Source organism: Centropristis striata, chromosome 24 (assembly GCF_030273125.1).
Source record: "Centropristis striata isolate RG_2023a ecotype Rhode Island chromosome 24, C.striata_1.0, whole genome shotgun sequence".
Lineage (NCBI taxonomy): Eukaryota > Metazoa > Chordata > Actinopteri > Perciformes > Serranidae > Centropristis > Centropristis striata.
Genome location: NC_081540.1, coordinates 2992963 through 3010725, shown reverse-complemented (window position 1 = coordinate 3010725; position 17763 = coordinate 2992963). Strand labels below are relative to the sequence as shown.

General features: G+C 35.5%; 1 protein-coding gene across 1 annotated transcript in view; it reads right to left on the bottom strand.

The window, feature by feature from the left end:
* The window catches only part of LOC131962867 (E3 ubiquitin-protein ligase Midline-1-like), a 73279-nt gene that overhangs the window by 15793 nt on the left and 39723 nt on the right, over positions 1–17763 (bottom strand). Inside the window, exons 3-4 of the mRNA XM_059327960.1 lie at positions 10348–10443; positions 299–406 (exon numbers count right to left, since the gene is read on the bottom strand). Of these exons, the coding sequence (XP_059183943.1) occupies positions 299–406; positions 10348–10443 (204 nt within the window). The remainder of the gene's footprint in view (positions 1–298; positions 407–10347; positions 10444–17763) is intronic.

Sequence of the window (17763 nt, the reverse complement as noted above, 5' to 3'; positions counted from 1 at the left end):
AAAAGTTCTTACAGGTCCAGACTATAAGAGCAAAAAAAAAGAAAGAATAAAAAAATAAAAAAAACTTGTTTAGGTTGTAAAAACATAGATAAAGGTTAAAATGTATATATAGCAATAGTAAATCCATACATAAAAGCAACAATAAATAAACAAACAATAAAAGTGATCCGTTTCATTCTGAAGAGTCAGCTTTTTCAAAACCAACATGGCTCAGTTAAAAACTTTGTTTCTAAACCAAACTTCTCTTCTTCTCTGACATGATTTAGACACCAGATGGTTTCTAGAGAGTTCTCCTCACCTTCCCCTCCTTGATCTTGTTTCCGATGATCTGCCTCCTCTGCTGGATGATGTCGATCAGGACATCACACTCCTCCAGGAGCTTCCCCTCCTGGCGGGACGCGTTCACCTGAGAACCACAGAGTATCAGATCAACAAACAGACTGATGGATATAAAGTTTAGTCGACCAGGGGACAGGAAGTCACTGCCATCCATCACCCACCCTCCCGTTCCGGGAAGATAAGGCGGCCATCTTGCCTCCCACTGGCTTAGAGTGACAAGTAAAATAAGCAGGAAGCTGTTAGAGCAGCCATGACACTCAGAACCAGTCTGTGTCTGGCCTAAAATCACACTATTTACTATACATATTGCCCTCAGTTTACTCTGCGTCTGACTTTTGAGTGTGAAATGCAATTTCTAGTCCTTTCAAAAAAATCCTGTTCCATTTTATTATGGCTTTAGAGCCAACCAGAGAATATCTAGGTCGACTGAAATTATACCTTATATACCCTATTATACCTCCAACCAGTCGATTGGTCGATGGGAGAAGTCTGGTCGTGTGTCCACCAAAGTGTTTGTTTTCCTGAGGCAGCATATTTATTTAGTCCTTTGCAATAAGAGCACCACATGTTTACACTAAGCTTCAAGATGCAAATGTGGCGAGATGCAAAGCGTCTTTTCTCCGCTGAGCAACTACACGTTTAGTGTTTATTTCTGGCCCCTGATAATAAAAAAATTTCAAATTTGGGTGAATAAAAATGCAAAAACCAACCATCACATTCAGTGCTGAACAAGAGCAACAATGGAGGAGAACTTAATACTGCTAGCCACAAAGAACGGTAGTCTTACTTTTTTTATATTCTGTATTAAAGCAACTGGCTGAGCTGGATACCATTTTTTTTTTTTTACCAAGTTTTCTCCTTTACAGTGCTCCAGTGCTTCCTTCTGGATGTTTTTCAGAAGAGCATCTAGTGTTTCTGCTGGGAAAACATGTTTTCTTAAACCTAATGAAGCAGTTTTTTTCCCGTTAACCTAAGGCAACACTTCTGTTCCAATTTACACGTTTAAATCTCCAACTGTTACACTGTAAATAGACTAACAGACTCTGTCTTTTAGGGGTTCAGATGGCAGGGTGGTCGCTCAGTGATTGTAAGGTTGTGGTGCTAAACAATGCAGTCCATTTAGCATTATGAACCTACTGACAGCGTCTGCAGGACCTTTCTAGCCCATATAAGGCTAAAGGCGATAAGGCTAACCACAATTAAGTGATAACATTTGAAATGGTTGATTAAAAGAAGAACTCTGGGTTGATATAGGCTCACATTTAGGGTTAATAATTTCACTTTTTAAGCTAGAAACTGGCCAGTTGTGTTCTAACTTTGTATAAAAACAACTTTAGTTTTCTTGCAGTGGTTTCAAACATCTGCGTGGCTCAAAACTAAACACTGATGGCAGTCAAACTTGAGAAAAATGTGTTTTATTTAGTTCTTTTGGAATATGTAGTCCACGCTGCTGATTATTGTGCTGCTCTTTAGAAGAAAACTAGCATCCAGCTGCTCTCTCTGAGATGTTTGATTCACTTGGAAACTATTAAATTACTATAAAAGTTGTTCTGCTCCAGTTATTCTAAGAGCACAGGTCCTAATAACAGAGTGCGTAATCTCTCATTGTGGTCATTTCCTAACACTCCTCTCAGCACCTTGCAAAGTGTTTCCATGCCGATAGCTCAGGGAGCAATGAAAAGGAAGTCTGCATGCTTTTGAGTGTTTCCAAGCCAACCAGTCAGCGCGTATGAGTGTATGAATAAGCGTGCACTGTTAACACACATGCATGTTGACAGGTGTTTTAATAATGACATCAGGAGGGAGTCGTTTCCTTTCCTTGGTGGAGCCAAACAAGCCTGGAAAGGACTTCCTCCATATCCTCACCGCGGCCTCCCAAACAGCGTTTCTCTGGTTTTCTGGGCTCGTGTTGCCAACAGAAACAATTAGCCACCTGGGCTACGTCTCCGCGCTGCAGCAGTATGTGATGCATGCTGTAAAGTCAGTGCATCTGCCTTCTGAACGGAGCTAATTGGTTCCTCCGACATGGCCGTGACAGCTCTGTGCAGGCTTGACATGTAAAAGTGCTTTTACTCTGTTCAATATCTCTCTGTGGCAGTTTGTACACCAATTAGCATACTTATCATATCTAAAATTAGTAGCATTTTGGGGTAAAAGCATCTCTGAAAATAGATGTTTAGTTTTGTTTGTCAGCTGTTTTTGTCTCAAGATGTTTCTTATTTTGTGTTTTTTTTAACCCTCGAGGCACTTTAGGTACCAAACATGTACATTCAGCTAATTTTATGTTTTTTATTATAGCAGCTGGCTAATTTTCATGACACTTGAATGAGAGGGACCATTTCGGGACCTTAAGGTGTAAAGTGTAAGGTCATTTTAAAGAGGCCTTGAGGGTTAAAGCGCCATAAAGATGACCAAAAAAAGATACAAAATGACAGAAAAAACTAAATTACTTAAAAAAGACACAAAAAGACCAAAAACAGACACAAAATCACAAAAAAAAGACACAAAATGACCAAAAAAGACACAAAATGAATATAAAAAAGACACAAAATTACAGAAAAATTCAAATTACTTTAAAAAAGACACAAAATTACTTAAAAAAGACACACAATGACAAATAAAGACACAAATTTACTAAAAAAGATACAAAATAATTTTAAAAATACACAAAATGACCAAAAAAAGACACAAAATGACCAATAAAAAGACACAAAATGACCAAAAAAAGACACAAATTACTAAAAAAAGATACAAAATGACTTAAAAAAATTCACAAAATGACCAAAAAGACACAAAATTGCTAAAAAAGACACAAAATCACAACCCCTTTGGGTTTCAAACAAATATGGAACTAAAATGGAGCTCTAGTGGAAGTTTTCTCGGCCGATTCTCTGACATTTCATGACTGTTAATCTCAAGAACTCAATGTGAACACAGATGACGTCCTCAGACATTGTTCATCTGAGTGGAACAAGCACACACACACACACACACACACTGTGGTCACAATGCAAGCATCACTACAAGAAACCGTATTTAATAATGAAACAAAGACATTTAGATGCATCAGTTTGTGCTTAACGACATGTAAAAACTGAGATAAACTCTCCTCACACACACGTTGTGCCATGTTCAGATGTGGAGGTCTAATGACTGAGGGCAGAGCCTCTGGAGCACATGATCACTGTGACAGATTGCACCCTGGCAGGGACATTAAGTGATTCATTTACACACACACACACACACACACACACACAGAGAAGGGACTCAGTCCTCGAGGATATCAAACTTTCAGAAAGGCAAACAAACCAAACTTTCTGCAAGGGAGGTGACTTTAAACTTGATATATTATTATTATTCAGCGTCACGACGTCTGTTTATGAAGCTTTAAGGCATCAGACGTATTTCTTCTTCTGTGGTTTTTGAAACAGTAGAAGCAATCCCTGTTTTCTTAATCAAGTGGCTTTTCTTTTATGCTTTTTCATAAATTATCTAGCTGGAATTAGCCCTCTCTTTGACTATTTGTGATTATATAATTATAGTTGGATTAAAGCATGATAATCTCTGTAAACATATCTACATATGAATGCAGGATTTGTAGGAAATATGACAAGATTTGGGTTTCTGAAGGTTTCTGGTTTCCTGTTGTAGTATTGACCAGGTTTGCAGTGAAAACAGTTTCTTGAGGATTTGTCTGAAATTCAATCCTGGATGCTATTTTCTCTGGTGTTTATTTAGTGTTTTATCATTTTTTTAGGCATTTCAAGTTGTCCATCTCATTCTTGTGAATATGATCTCTCAGGCAGACCTTGAGGGATTTTTTAAAAACTTGGTTTGGTTGATTTTGGTGGCTAGAAATCAATATAACTGTAGTCGTGCATATCCAGATGTTTCTACACCAGGGGTCTCAAACTCAAATTACCTGGGGGTTAAATTACTTAAAAAAGACAAAAAATGACCAAAAAAAGACACAAAATTACTAAAAAAAAGACACAAAATGACCAAAGAGACACAAAATGATCAAAAAAGACACAAATTTACTAAAAAAGATACAAAAAGACAAAAAAGACACAAATTTACTAAAAAAAAAAAAAAAAAGATTCAAAATTATTTTAAAAAGACAAAATTACATCATACATCCTATTTTTTGTTTTCATTTCTTACTTTTGGAATAAAACCCCTTTTTTTTTTTATCACTATGCTTCTAATGCATGAGATCATTTTTGACCCATGTTGTGCATTAGAAGGTGTTTATATGTTGTCACCAATTTAAAACCTGACAAAGAAGACACAAATATTAACTATCCTACTTTATTAAATTGGTGTTTTTCCAATGGATTATTTTGTGGCTCTAATAAGTCTCGAATGTTAAAATATGTGATTTTCCAATGTAATCTGGTGGTTCTAACAACTCTTTTAAAGTTAAACCTTCAAAATAAGACAAACATAGCTACACACATACTCACATATTTAATTTAGTGAATACGCTTCTAATGCACAAGGTAAACTTGATGTAATAATACAAAAACTATTTTTCTTAAAGTATGAAAGGAAAAAATGATATTTTGTGCATCAAAGGGTTAAGATTCCAACAATTACAGCATATTGAATCTATTAGTCGCCATGTTGAACATTGAGGTTTGCAGGAACATTACGGTTTCACCACGGTGCAGAACGTGACTCAGAGGAACTCTATTTCAGCTTGTTATCTTTTAAAAAGAGCATGCATGCTTTATTTAACGCAAGTTTTCTCTTCTAAGTGTGCAGGAACACTGTACGGTTTTCCTCCAACATCTGAAGATGTCAGCCGTCATTAGCAGAGAAGCTTCTGGTAGATTAATCTGATGTGAAATATTCAGCTCGCTGCTTTTACTCTGAGCTGTTTCAGCCCTCTCATGGCCAGCTGCATGTCACTCTGACTTCATGCTTTTATTTTTGGCTCATGATCACCAAGTTTCATCCTCTACTTGACTCGTGCAGTAGTACTTTTCTCACCTAAAACAGCTATTTCTGTGCAGTGAAACCTACTGTAGTTGTGACTGTAATGCACTGGGGAAAAATAGGTTTGCCCATTCATATATGCATCATTTATTTATTTTTTTTAAAGACAGAAATGACCAGAAAAAAGACACAAAATGACTAAAAACAGACACAAAATGACTAAAAAAATACACAAAATGACCAAAAAAGACACAAAATGACCAAAAAAGACACAAGATTACTTAAAAAATGACACAAAATTACAAAAAAGACACAAAATTACAAAAAAATATATATATTTAAAAAAAGACACAAAATGACAAGACACAAATTTACTAAAAAAAGATACACATTTATTTTAAAAAGACACAAAATGACTGAAAAAACACTAAATTACAAAAAAATTACACAAAATGACAAAAAAGACACAAAATGACCTAAAAAGACACAGAATGACTTAAAAAATGACAAAAAAGCAAAATGACCAAAAAAAGACACATAATTCCTAAAAATGACACAACATGATTTTAAAAAAGACACAAAATGACCCAAAAAAGACACACATTTAGTAAAAAAGATACAAAATAATTTTAAAAAGACACAAAATTACCAAAAAAGACACAAAATGACTGAAAAAACACTAAATTACTTAAAAAATGACACAAAATGACAAAAAAGACACAAAATGACCAAAAAAAGACACAGAATGACTTAAAAAATGACCCAAAAAAGACACAAAATGACCCAAAAAAGACACAAATTTACTAAAAAAGATACAAAATGATTTTAAAAAGACACAAAATTACCAAAAAAAAGTAATTAAAGGGACCTTCCACACACAACACGAAAGAGCCATTCATATACAGTCATGGCCAAAAATATTGGCACCCCTACACTTCTGTCAGATAATGCACCATTTCTCCCAGAAAATTGTTGAAACTACAAATGCTTTGGTATTCACATGTTTATTTCTTTTGTTTGCATTGGAACAACACAAAAAATGCAGAGAAAAAAAAGCCATATCTGATCAATCAATACAGAACTCCAAAAATGGACTGGACAAAATTATTGGCACCCTAAACTTAATATTTGGTAGCACACCCTTTGGAAAAAATAACTGAAATCAATCGCTTCCTGTAACCATCAATGAGTTTCTTACATCTCTCTACTGGGATTTTGGACCACTCTTCTTTTGCCAACTGCTCCAGGTCTCTCAGATTTGAAGGGTGCCTTCTCCCAACTGCTGTTTTGAGATCTCTCCACAGGTGTTCAATGGGATTTAGATCTGGACTCATTGCTGGCCACTTCAGAACCCTCCAGCGCTTTGTCTTCAACCATTTCTGGGTGCTTTTTGAAGTGTGCTTTGGGTCATTGTCCTGCTGGAAGACCCATGACCTCTGACGGAGACCCAGCTTTCTGACACTGGGCCCTACATTGCGCCCCAAAATTCCTTGGTAGTCTTCGGATTTCATGATGCCATGCACACAGTCAAGGCATCCAGTTCCAGAAGCAGCAAAGCAACCCCAAAACATCAGTGAACCTCCACCATGTTTGACCGTAGGGACCGTGTTCTTTTCTTTGAAGGCCTCATTTCGTTTTCTGTAAACAGTACAATGATGGGCTTTACCAAAAAGCTCTACTTTGGTCTCATCTGTCCACAGGACGTTCTCCCAGAAGGATTTTGGCTTCCTCAGGTACATTTTGGCAAACTCCAGTCTGGCTTTTTTGTGTCTCTGTGTCAGCAGTGGTGTCCTCCTGGGTCTTCTACCATAGCGTCCCATTTCATTCAGACTGCGGCGGATAGTGCGAGTTGACACTGTGGTACCCTGTGTCTGCAGGTCAGCTTGAATTTGTTTAGAAGTTGATCGAGGTTCTTTATCCACCATCCGAACAATCCTTCGTTGCAATCTATCATCAATTTTTCTCTTCCGTCCACGTCCAGGGAGGTTAGCTACAGTGCCATGGGCTGTAAACTTCTTAATGATGTTGCGCACAGTGGACACAGGAACATTAAGATCTCTGGAGATGGACTTGTAGCCTTGAGATTGTCCATGCTTTTCAACAATTTTGGTTCTCAAATCCTCAGACAATTCTTTGCTCTTTTTTCTATTCTCCATGCTCAGTTTGGTACACAGACACACAACACAATGGTTGAATCAACTTTTATCCATTTTAACTGGCTGCAAGTGTGATTTCTATATTGCCAGCACCTGTTACTTGCCACAGGTGAGTTTAATTACAAATTAAAGGAGCATCACATGCTTGAAAAACAATTATTTCTTACAATTTTGAAAAGGTGCCAATAATTTTGTCCAGTCCATTTTTGGAGTTCTGTGTGGAATGATCAGATTTGGCTTTTTTTTCTCAGCTTTTTTTGTGTTGTTCCAATGCAAACAAAAGAAATAAACATGTGAATACCAAAGCATTTGTATTTGCATCGATTTTCTGGGAGAAGTGGTGCATTACCTGACAGAAGCACAGGGGTGCCAATATTTTTGGCCATGACTGTAAAACTCACATATCACTGTACACGACAAGCTCTTTCTGTGCAGTGAAACCTACTGTAGTTGTGACTGTAATGCACTGGGGAAAATAGGTCAACTTTCTGCCCATTCATATATGCATCATTTATCTGAAAGTGTTTCCTTTTTTGGTCCTTTTGTGATCAAACGGTGTGGTTTTTTTTAATTTAAAATTCCTGCATCATCAATATTTCTTGCAGCTTTGCCTGCAGAACAACATCTTTGCGTGATGGTGACACAAAAACACTCACAAAATATTCACACAGCACTTTATAAAGTCTCCTTAATAAATCGCAATCCTCTTTTCCTGCAGTTTGTAAAGGCCTGAGACGCTGTTCTCCATTATTTCTCATGTCAGTGCCTTTTTAACCCTGTGGCATTGCTTTATTTAAAGCTTCTTAGTGGGCCAGTGTTACATGAACAGGCTTAGCACACAACTGCCTTGAGTAGAGCTAAATGCATGCACACACTTTGTTATTGTCATAATAAACATAATCCAAATATCCTGCACACTTAAAGCTTTCTGCAAGAAGAAAAAAGCTTGTTTTAGGATGTGTTATATCATGCAAAAGCAGAAAAAAATGTTGCTGAAGTCCATATTTTTTCACACATCCTAAGTGAAAGCTGAAAAATAAACATAATCCAAATATTCTACACACTTTAAGCTTTCTGCAAGAATAAAAAGCTTGTTTTAGGATGTGTTATATCGTGCAAAAGCTGAAGCTGAAGTCTATAAATATTTTTTCACACATAACTGAAAGCTGTTTTTAATACCGGATATAATAAAAACACAGCACAGTGACTTTATCTTGTCTTAGCATTATGTTTGCATGTGAATTTCATTACAACCCTGCAGCTTAATTCACACCTTCATGTTCATATTTGAAGTTTTATTAATAATATATATGCAAATATTAGTTTGAGGAATATTGCACAGAAAGTCGTGCTGTCTGATGGTTTATTTTAAATCACATTTTATGCACATGATTGTGCATAAAATGGCAATATATCACAATATACTGACTTGTAATTCCTGCATTATATGCACATTCATTTTTTGCATTTTATCACTTCATAAACTAGTAAATCAATATTGCCACCACTGCCAATCCACTTATTTTAAATCAACAAGCTCTAAAATACAATTTCTAATTGTACAGTCATTCCTTAGAGCCTCTGTAGTGTTTTAGTGTAGATGCTAGCTTTAGCCACATGCTAACCAGAAGAATACTGCTCTCACTGGTCTTAAGTCATTGTGCAGGATTTATAGTAAACGGGTCAGTGGTTTAATCACTGCGGGGCAGAAAAATAATGTTTTTCCTTGAAAATAAAAAAAAAATCACCTTTTGTATATGCTCATAATAAAATACTTAAACTAAGAATGTCTACTTTTTAATACTACATATTTAAAATGATACAATGTGCATAATTGATGTATCAAAAAACAGATTTACGATCAGATTTTCCACCCAATGCTGCAATAATAATAATAATAATGTTATAAAATTGTAATACAAATGTGTTTGCATCTGGTAAATAACTTTTTTCTGCAGAATTATAGAAACTTGCATGATTAATTATACATGCCATGACTTCTTTCAATACCACAGCAGAAAAATAATGTTTTTCCTTGAAAATAAATCAAATTTAACTTTGTTTATGCTCATAATAAAAATACTACTTACTTTTACTTTTGCAATACTAGACATTTAAAATGATAGTGTACATAGTTATTGTATCAAAAAACAGATTTACGATCAGATTTTCCACCCAATGCTGCAATGATAATGTTATAAGAATTGTAATATGAATGTGTTTGGATCCAGTCAATAACTTTTTCTGCAGAATTATAGAAATGTGCATGATTAATTAAACATGCATGACTTCCTTCAGTACCACAGCAGACAGAAAATAGTATATTTTTTATACTAGCATTGTATCAGTTTAACACCCAAGCAGATTAATATTGTATATTCTATAATGAAGGCAAATGTGTTGGCATCTGGTCAATAACTTTTTCTGCAGAATTATAGAAATTTGCATGATTAATTAAACATGCATTACTTCTTTCAGTACCACAGCAGACAGAAAAAGTATATTTTTATGCTAGCATTGTATCAGTTTAATTCCCAGTCAGATTAATATTGTATATTCTATAATGAAGGCAAATGTGTTCGCATCTGGTCAATAACTTTTTCTGCAGAATTATAGAAATTTGCATGATAAAGTATACATGCCATGACTTCTTTCAGTACCACAGCAGACAGAACAAGTATATTTTTGTGCTAGTATTGTATCAGAATTATAGGCATTTGCATGATTAATCTTACATGCATGACTTCTTTCAGTACCACAGCAGACACAAAATAGTATATTTTTTATACTTGCATTGTATCAGTTTAATTCCCAGGCAGATTAATATTGCATATTCTATAATAGAGGCACACTGACTATTCACAGAGAGTAAATAGGTCAGTGGTGACTTCACAGATCCTGTGGGACTCACCTCTACATGTTGACAAGTCTGGATCAGTTTCCCCATAAGAGACTCCAGCTCGTTGTTCCTCTTGATTAAACTGCTCAGGTTGGAGTCCAGGGCTTGCTGCAGCCAACAGATGAGAGAAAAAGAGAAAAAGAGAGAGAGAGAGATGGTTGGTATGAATGCAAACAGAAAGAGACGTGCAGGGCAGAGCTGTAAATCAAAGGAGGATGAAAATGCAAGAGATTTATCCTCTTTTTGCACCAGCTGGAGAAGTTGTAAGACAACCTCAGGCGCTAGAAAAAAGAAAGTTTGAGGAAGTGGGAAAACGGCTACTTTCTAGAAAACACAATCCTGCAGCAGCAGCAAGGAGAGTCATTGTTTTTTCCTCCCGTGCATCCTCTAAAACTCTAGTTTTTGTACCTCTGGGCGCGGGTGGTAGCCTTCGTCCCTGTACTGCCTCCTCATCCTGCCCCGTCCGACAGCGGAGCGACTCTAGTGGAGGATGAGACTGGGACAGCAGCTCCACTGAGCACCAAGCCATGCGCAAACCCGGCCGAGCGGCAAATTAGGCATCAAAAGCTTTCCCTATGAGAGCACGCAGCAGCAGCAGCAGCAGCAGCAGCGCTCCGGGCTAACGAACCGGCAAACAGGTGACAGCACGTCAGCCCCGTCCCCAACGCTCCGCCCTTTATTTACCCCTCCTCTACGACTTTCTTTTTGCTTTTTTAGCTTTTTCTGCTTCTCATCCGCCCAGGCACAAGCTGTCTCCTTTACTTCCAAGACCGTCATATTATTGGCAAACCAAGCGTGATTAAGCCGCTCTGATGCCCCGACAGAAAAAAGACACAAAATAACTAAAAAAAGACACAAAATGACAGAAAAAACAAAATTACTTAAAGACACAAAATGACACAAAAAAGACACAAAATTTACAAAAAAAAAGACACAAAATTACTAAAAAAAACTAAATTACTTAAAGACACAAAAGACACAAAATTACTAAAAAAAGACACAAAATTACTAAAAAAAGACACAAATGACAGAAAAAAACTAAATTACTTAAAGACCCAAAATGACCAAAAAAAGGCAGAAAATGACTAAAAAAAAGACACAAAATTACAAAAAAAGACACAAAATGACAGAAAAAAACTAAATTACTTAAAGAAACAAAATGACACAAAATACTCAAAATTAACAAAAAAAGACACAAAATTACTAAAAAAAATAGACACAAAATGACAAAAAAATAGACACATAATTACAAAAAAAAAATACTAAAAAAAGACACAAAATTACAGAAAAAAACGAAATTACTTAAAGACACAGAATGACCAAAAAAAGACACAAAATGACACAAAAAGACACAAACGAACCGGCAAACGTGTGACAGCACGTCTGTCCCCTAACGCTCCTCCCTTTATTTCCCCATCCCCTACTTTCTTTTTGCTTTTTTAGCTTTTTCTGCTTTTCATCCGCCCAGTCACAAGCTGTCTCCTTTACTTCCAAGACCGTCATATTATTGCCAAACCAAGCGAGCTTAAGCCGCTCTGATGCTGCGTCTCCTCCGTCCTGCTCAGAAATGTTTTCCTGATGAATTTAAACTCTGAATACTGATATTTCCTGCATGTTTCCTGCAAGGCCAGAACAGTAAATTTACTTCACTTATTGGAAAAGCACAGTTTACACATCCTTCCTTTGCTTTCATGCAAAAATTTGCACTTTCAACAGTTCTACTACATGCTAATCCACTTTTTAGCAGCAGTGTAAACACAGCCAGTTGTGATTTTCTGCTGAGGATTATAAAGGATATATACCCCGAGGGGAATATTGAATAAACAACAACGGTAAACACAGAGAGAGAGGGTGGGATTTGTGTGTCTTTGTGCATGTGTGTGTGCTGTAGTGGCACTAGGGGCTTAATGGGTGGCCTTAATACGCTGATGACACACAAAAGCAAAAGCAGCATAAAGGTCTACTCTGAGGGGGACATGATGCTGTCATGACCGTTATCATCTGCAGAGATAAAAATAAACTAAAGCTCTTATAACCAGAATCACAACAATAAGTCAGCAGCTGGGCCACGTGCTGCACAAAGCATGCATGCATGCTTCAATGCAAAACATATTTGTCATGTACATTACAGAATATTGTATACAAATGCAAACATTTTCATTTTTTTCCTGCAAGTTGGTAATTGGACTGTAAACAAAGAGGATCTTGGTCCAGATATATTCTGCTTTAGCCCCAGAGGCTGCATCAGTGTCACTAACAGCCAACAAACAGCCTCAAACTCACTTCCTTGTTGTTCATTAACCCTTTGATGCACAACAAGGGTCTGAAGCAGGGGTCTCATACTCAAATTAGCTGAGGGCCACTGGAGGCAGTATCAAAATGACCAAAAAAAGAAACAAAATTACTAAAAAAAAGACACAAAATGACTAAAAAATTACACAAAATGACAGAAAAAACGTAATTACTTAAAAGACAGAAAAAATACACAATATTAACAAAAAAGGACACAAAATGACCAAAAAAAGACACAAAATGACAGAAAAAACTAAATTACTTAAAAAAGACACAAAATGACACAAAAAATACACAATATTAACAAAAAAGACACAAAATTACTAAAAAAAACTAAATTACTTAAAGAAAGACACAAAATGACCAAAAAATACACAAAATGACTAAAAAATACACAAAATTAGCAAAGACACAAAATTACTAAAAAATCACACAAAATGACAGAAAAAACGTAATTACTTAAAAAAGACAGAAAAAATACACAATATTAACAAAAAATTACTTAAAGACACAAAATGACAAAAAAAAGACAAAATTACAAAAAAAAAGACACAAAATGACCAAAAAAAGACAAAATTACTAAAAAAATACACAAAATGACCAAAAAATACACAAAATGACAAAAAAGACACAAAATGACAAAAAAAGACACAAAACTAACAAAAAAAGACACATTACTAAAAAAAAAAAAAAGATACAAAATTACTAAAAAAAAAGACACAAAATTACTAAAAAAAAAGACACAAAATTACTAAAAAAAAAGACACAAAATTACTAAAAAAAGACACAAAAGAAGCATTACATCTCCACATGCACACTCAGTGAGACACACTGTGACATGTACATAAGGGATTTAATAAAATGAACCGTGCTGTCACTCTGTGCACGCTTCTGCACTTTTTCTCCACAAAGTTAAAGGTCAGAGTTGCCATGAAGGGTTAAAACACATCCACAGCGTCCATGTTGCCAACTAGAGTTAATCTTTAGGAGGCAAACTGCCGTCAGAGCTCATCACCTGACAATCATCCTGCTTGTTTATCCCCAGAATCTCTCTCCTCTTCCTCTTTCTGCTGCTGCAGTCTGAGCCGGATTTGTACCCAAAAAAATGAATCTGTGCAAAGTCAATATCTGGCCCGACTGACAAGGCTGAGCTTGTTGATTTGATGAGTTTTTAGATATACAGTAAGCCAATGGATGCTGATTAGCTTAGCGCTAAGCTGCGTGGCTGCTAAATCACTTCACACACTCTGAAACCAGGAGAGAAAAGTCATTAAATACATATACTTAAGAACACGTTTACAGCCAGTGTAGTTGAGTACTTTCATTTTATAACGTGGTCTGTATACAATATTCGATTCTGATTGGCTGCATTGAGGCCCTATTTAGTAATTCCAGTGAAACGGTCAGTTCAATATGCTAAATTAATTTTTAAGGTTAAGGCATAGCAGGCTAATCCACCCATAACAATATAATATGGTATAAAAATGGAAGAAAAACTTGTTTTTTTGGACAGTTTATGTTTCAATAAAGGTTTGTTGGGCAGGGTTTGAAGAAATGTTGCAATCTATTACTTAAAAAAAGCAGATTTTAAGCAAAAATAATTGTTTTAGTGACCTCCAGGGGCCGGGTTGCGGGGGCGGCAGAATAAGGATGTTAACATATAAGTTTACTTCTTCAAAGTAAATTAATATTTGACTCACAGATTACATGGTTTAAATATTTGTAATAATAAGTGTACAATAAGCATAAAATCAGTCAGTGTGACGCATTTTTTAAGGAAATTATAAGCAAATTTGCAGTTATATCCTACAAATGTTTTCAATTATATTTACTCAGTTTGTTTAGTGATTTCTACTCAGTTTTCCATATAAATTAACATAATATTTCAGTTACATTCACTCTATGTGGTAATCAAGCCACATAAATCAATTCATTCAGACGTACTTGAAAATATGACTTAAATTTACTCATTACTCATGTTTTTAAGTGTACAAAATGTTGCACAGATTGAATTAAGTAATATGCAATATTATTTTTTTGCGTGCATAAAAATAAACCCTGGTTTAGACATTTAATAATGACAACGTGGTCGGTTTCTAATCCAGACAGTGACGCTCAGACAGTGACTCAAGTGTTGCAGACGAGCAGTGAAATCTGCTTGAAATGTAAATATATAACGTCTAAAAATAAGACGTATTTATTAAGTGTGGTCAGCTGACGGAGCCGGTTCTTTCCACAGCATCTGCTCTGAATCACTGGGGAGATTTTATTTTTTTTCTGCTGCAGATCCTCTCACAGCTTCTTCACATATCAGCCGACAAGAATCCAGAATCTCTTTGAAACACGAGAGATGAAACGCATGCAAAGTCTGCCTAACGTCTTTATATCGACTTAAAAATAAAACTTTTTTATGTTCCCCGCCATTGTCACGCTGTTCATGTGTGTTAGAGCGGCCGCGCTGCAGCCTGAAGCTCTGCAGATAAGCTAAGGATGCATGCACACACACACACACACACACACACACACACGCTGCCATATATGGAGACAGGTAGGCAAGTGAGCTGAGAACTTGAGAGGAGCTACATCTTCTTTGAGATTTACTGTGACACTGAGCAGGATTGTGTTCTGAGGAATCCTCAACCAGCTGCCAGAATCTCACTTCATTCTTTTTTCTTTTTTGCTCGTGTGTGTGTGTGTGTGTGTGTGTGTGTGTGTGTGTGTGTGTGTGTGTGTGTGTGAGGGAGATCAGAGTAACTTTCATCACACAGATGGAGACAGAAACTGTGAGAAGGCGAGAACAAAAGTGGACAGTTAAACAGGGAGACAGAAATTAAAAAAAGAAAGACAGACTGTAGGATTTTGCTGCCGTTCTGTCCACACATCTACTCTATATTTCTTCATGGTATATTTATCACGATCAAAACACAAAATGTCCAGAAAATGCACAGAATTTACAAATAAGGAAGAAAATGACCAAATAAAGACACAGAATTACCAAAAAAGACACACAATTATTTAAAAAAGACACAAAATGATGCAAAAAAGACACAAATTACAAAAAATGACCCCAAAAAGACACAAAATTACTAAAAAAAGACACAAAATTACTAAAAAAAAGACACAAAATTACCAAAAAAGACACATTACTAAAAAAAGACACAAAATTACAAAAAAAGACACAAAATTACCAAAAAAAGACACAAAATTACCAAAAAAAGACACAAAATTACCAAAAAAAGACACAAAATGACCCCAAAAAGACACAAAATTACTATAAAAGATAAAAAATATTTTTAAAAAGACACAAAATGACCCAAAAAAGAAACAAAATTACAAAAAAGACACATAATTATTTAAAAAAGACACACAATTATTTTAAAAAGACAGAAAATTACCCAAAAAAGACAGAAAATTACCCAAAAAAGACACAAAATGACCAAAAAAGACACAAAATTACAAAAAAAAGACACAAAATTACAAAAAAAGACACAGGAAGAAAAACAGGAAGAAAGAAATTAAAAACGGGAGAGACAGACTGTAGGATTTTGCAGCCATTCTGTTTACACATCTACACTATATTTCTCTCTTATTGTGAAGTCCTGATTATAAACAGCGTCCTGTATTTGATAAAGGTCCCCGGTGTGTTTTTCTACCAGTGAGCCTTTTCCCTTTTCTAAATTGGAACAATATGTTTGTATCAGTCGGAGAGAAACACAGATGACATGAAAAAAGTATCCCCGACTCAAAAAGATTAAAAAAGAAAACACAGCAAGGACGGAACATTGTGCTTGGGGGATATTGGGAAAGGACAGAGTGTGTGTGTGTCTGTGTGTATGTGTGCAAAAAAAGGATCATTTTGTGCAGAAGAAAGTGGACCGTGGGTGTCAAAACAAAACTGGGACAAATGTCACGATAACGGACTATTCATGATGAGAGCAGACAATGTAAAAGGCTTTTTGTTAACCAGAACCCTTCTTTATATCCTGCACAAGCTTTTTGTTCCATTTGTCCAGTTCCAGTAATATAATACTAGTGGTAAATGGCCTCCTAAACACAAATATACAGTAAATATAACAGTATTCTCCTAATTTTATGGGTTGGAAATAACTTCCCTTCATGTTCCCTGAAGCAACAGTGTGATGCAAAGGATGTTCCATAGACTCTGCAGACTTTGCAGGATCTTTAAATCAGCTATATATATATATATATATATATATATATATATATATACAGGTGTATATTGATTGATTGCATGATTACTTGCATGCAAAAGTCTTGTAGCAAAGAAAGGGGGAATTCACAACATTCAGATCATTAATTCAGTTTAGCTAATTTCGCAATTTGCATTCAGCATTTTTATTGCAATATTTTGTCTTTAATGTGCTTTTGAGTGATATTGTCAATTTTTGTGTTTTTATGTGTTTTTTTGTGTGTTTTCAGTGTGCTTTCTGTGGGTTTTTGTAATTTTTTGAGTGGTTTTTGTAAAAAAAAAAATATATATATGTTTTCAGTGTATTTTTGTGTTTTAAGAGTGTTTGTATGTGCGTTTTTTTGTAAAAGAAAAAACAAAAAAAAAACCAAGAAGAATAAAAAGTGTTTTTGTGTGTTTTTTGTCATTTTTTGTGTGTTTTCAGTGTGTTTTTCAGTGTGTTTTCTGTGTTTTTGTAATTTTGTGTCTGTTTTTGGTTTGTTTGTTTTTTGGTTTTTGTGTGTTTGTATGTATGTTTTGTGGGGGTTTTTTTTCATTTTTTTGTGGGTTTTTCTGTGTTGAAAATGTTGATCCATTAAGTCAAAATGAAAAAAATAATTATCTGGTCATATAGGTGAGATTGTACTTAAACCATTCTAACAACATGGTACGGTGAACACTTTTTAAGCCGTTTAAAAGGCCAACAAAACAGACAAAATAGCCCAAACTCCACAGGGTTAAGGGGAGTTTGTGTTGATTGAAAAAGAGAAACTTGTTCTTGAAACGTGTATTCATGATATAAAAGATGGATGAGACAGTAGAAGGATATAAAGGTAAATATTATGCTCCTCTGCAAGACGTTGTGATGTTTTATCGTGCATGTTTGCACCCGACAACCTAAAATAAGTTGTTTTTAACACTAAAAGGCGGCTGATTAAACCAAATAA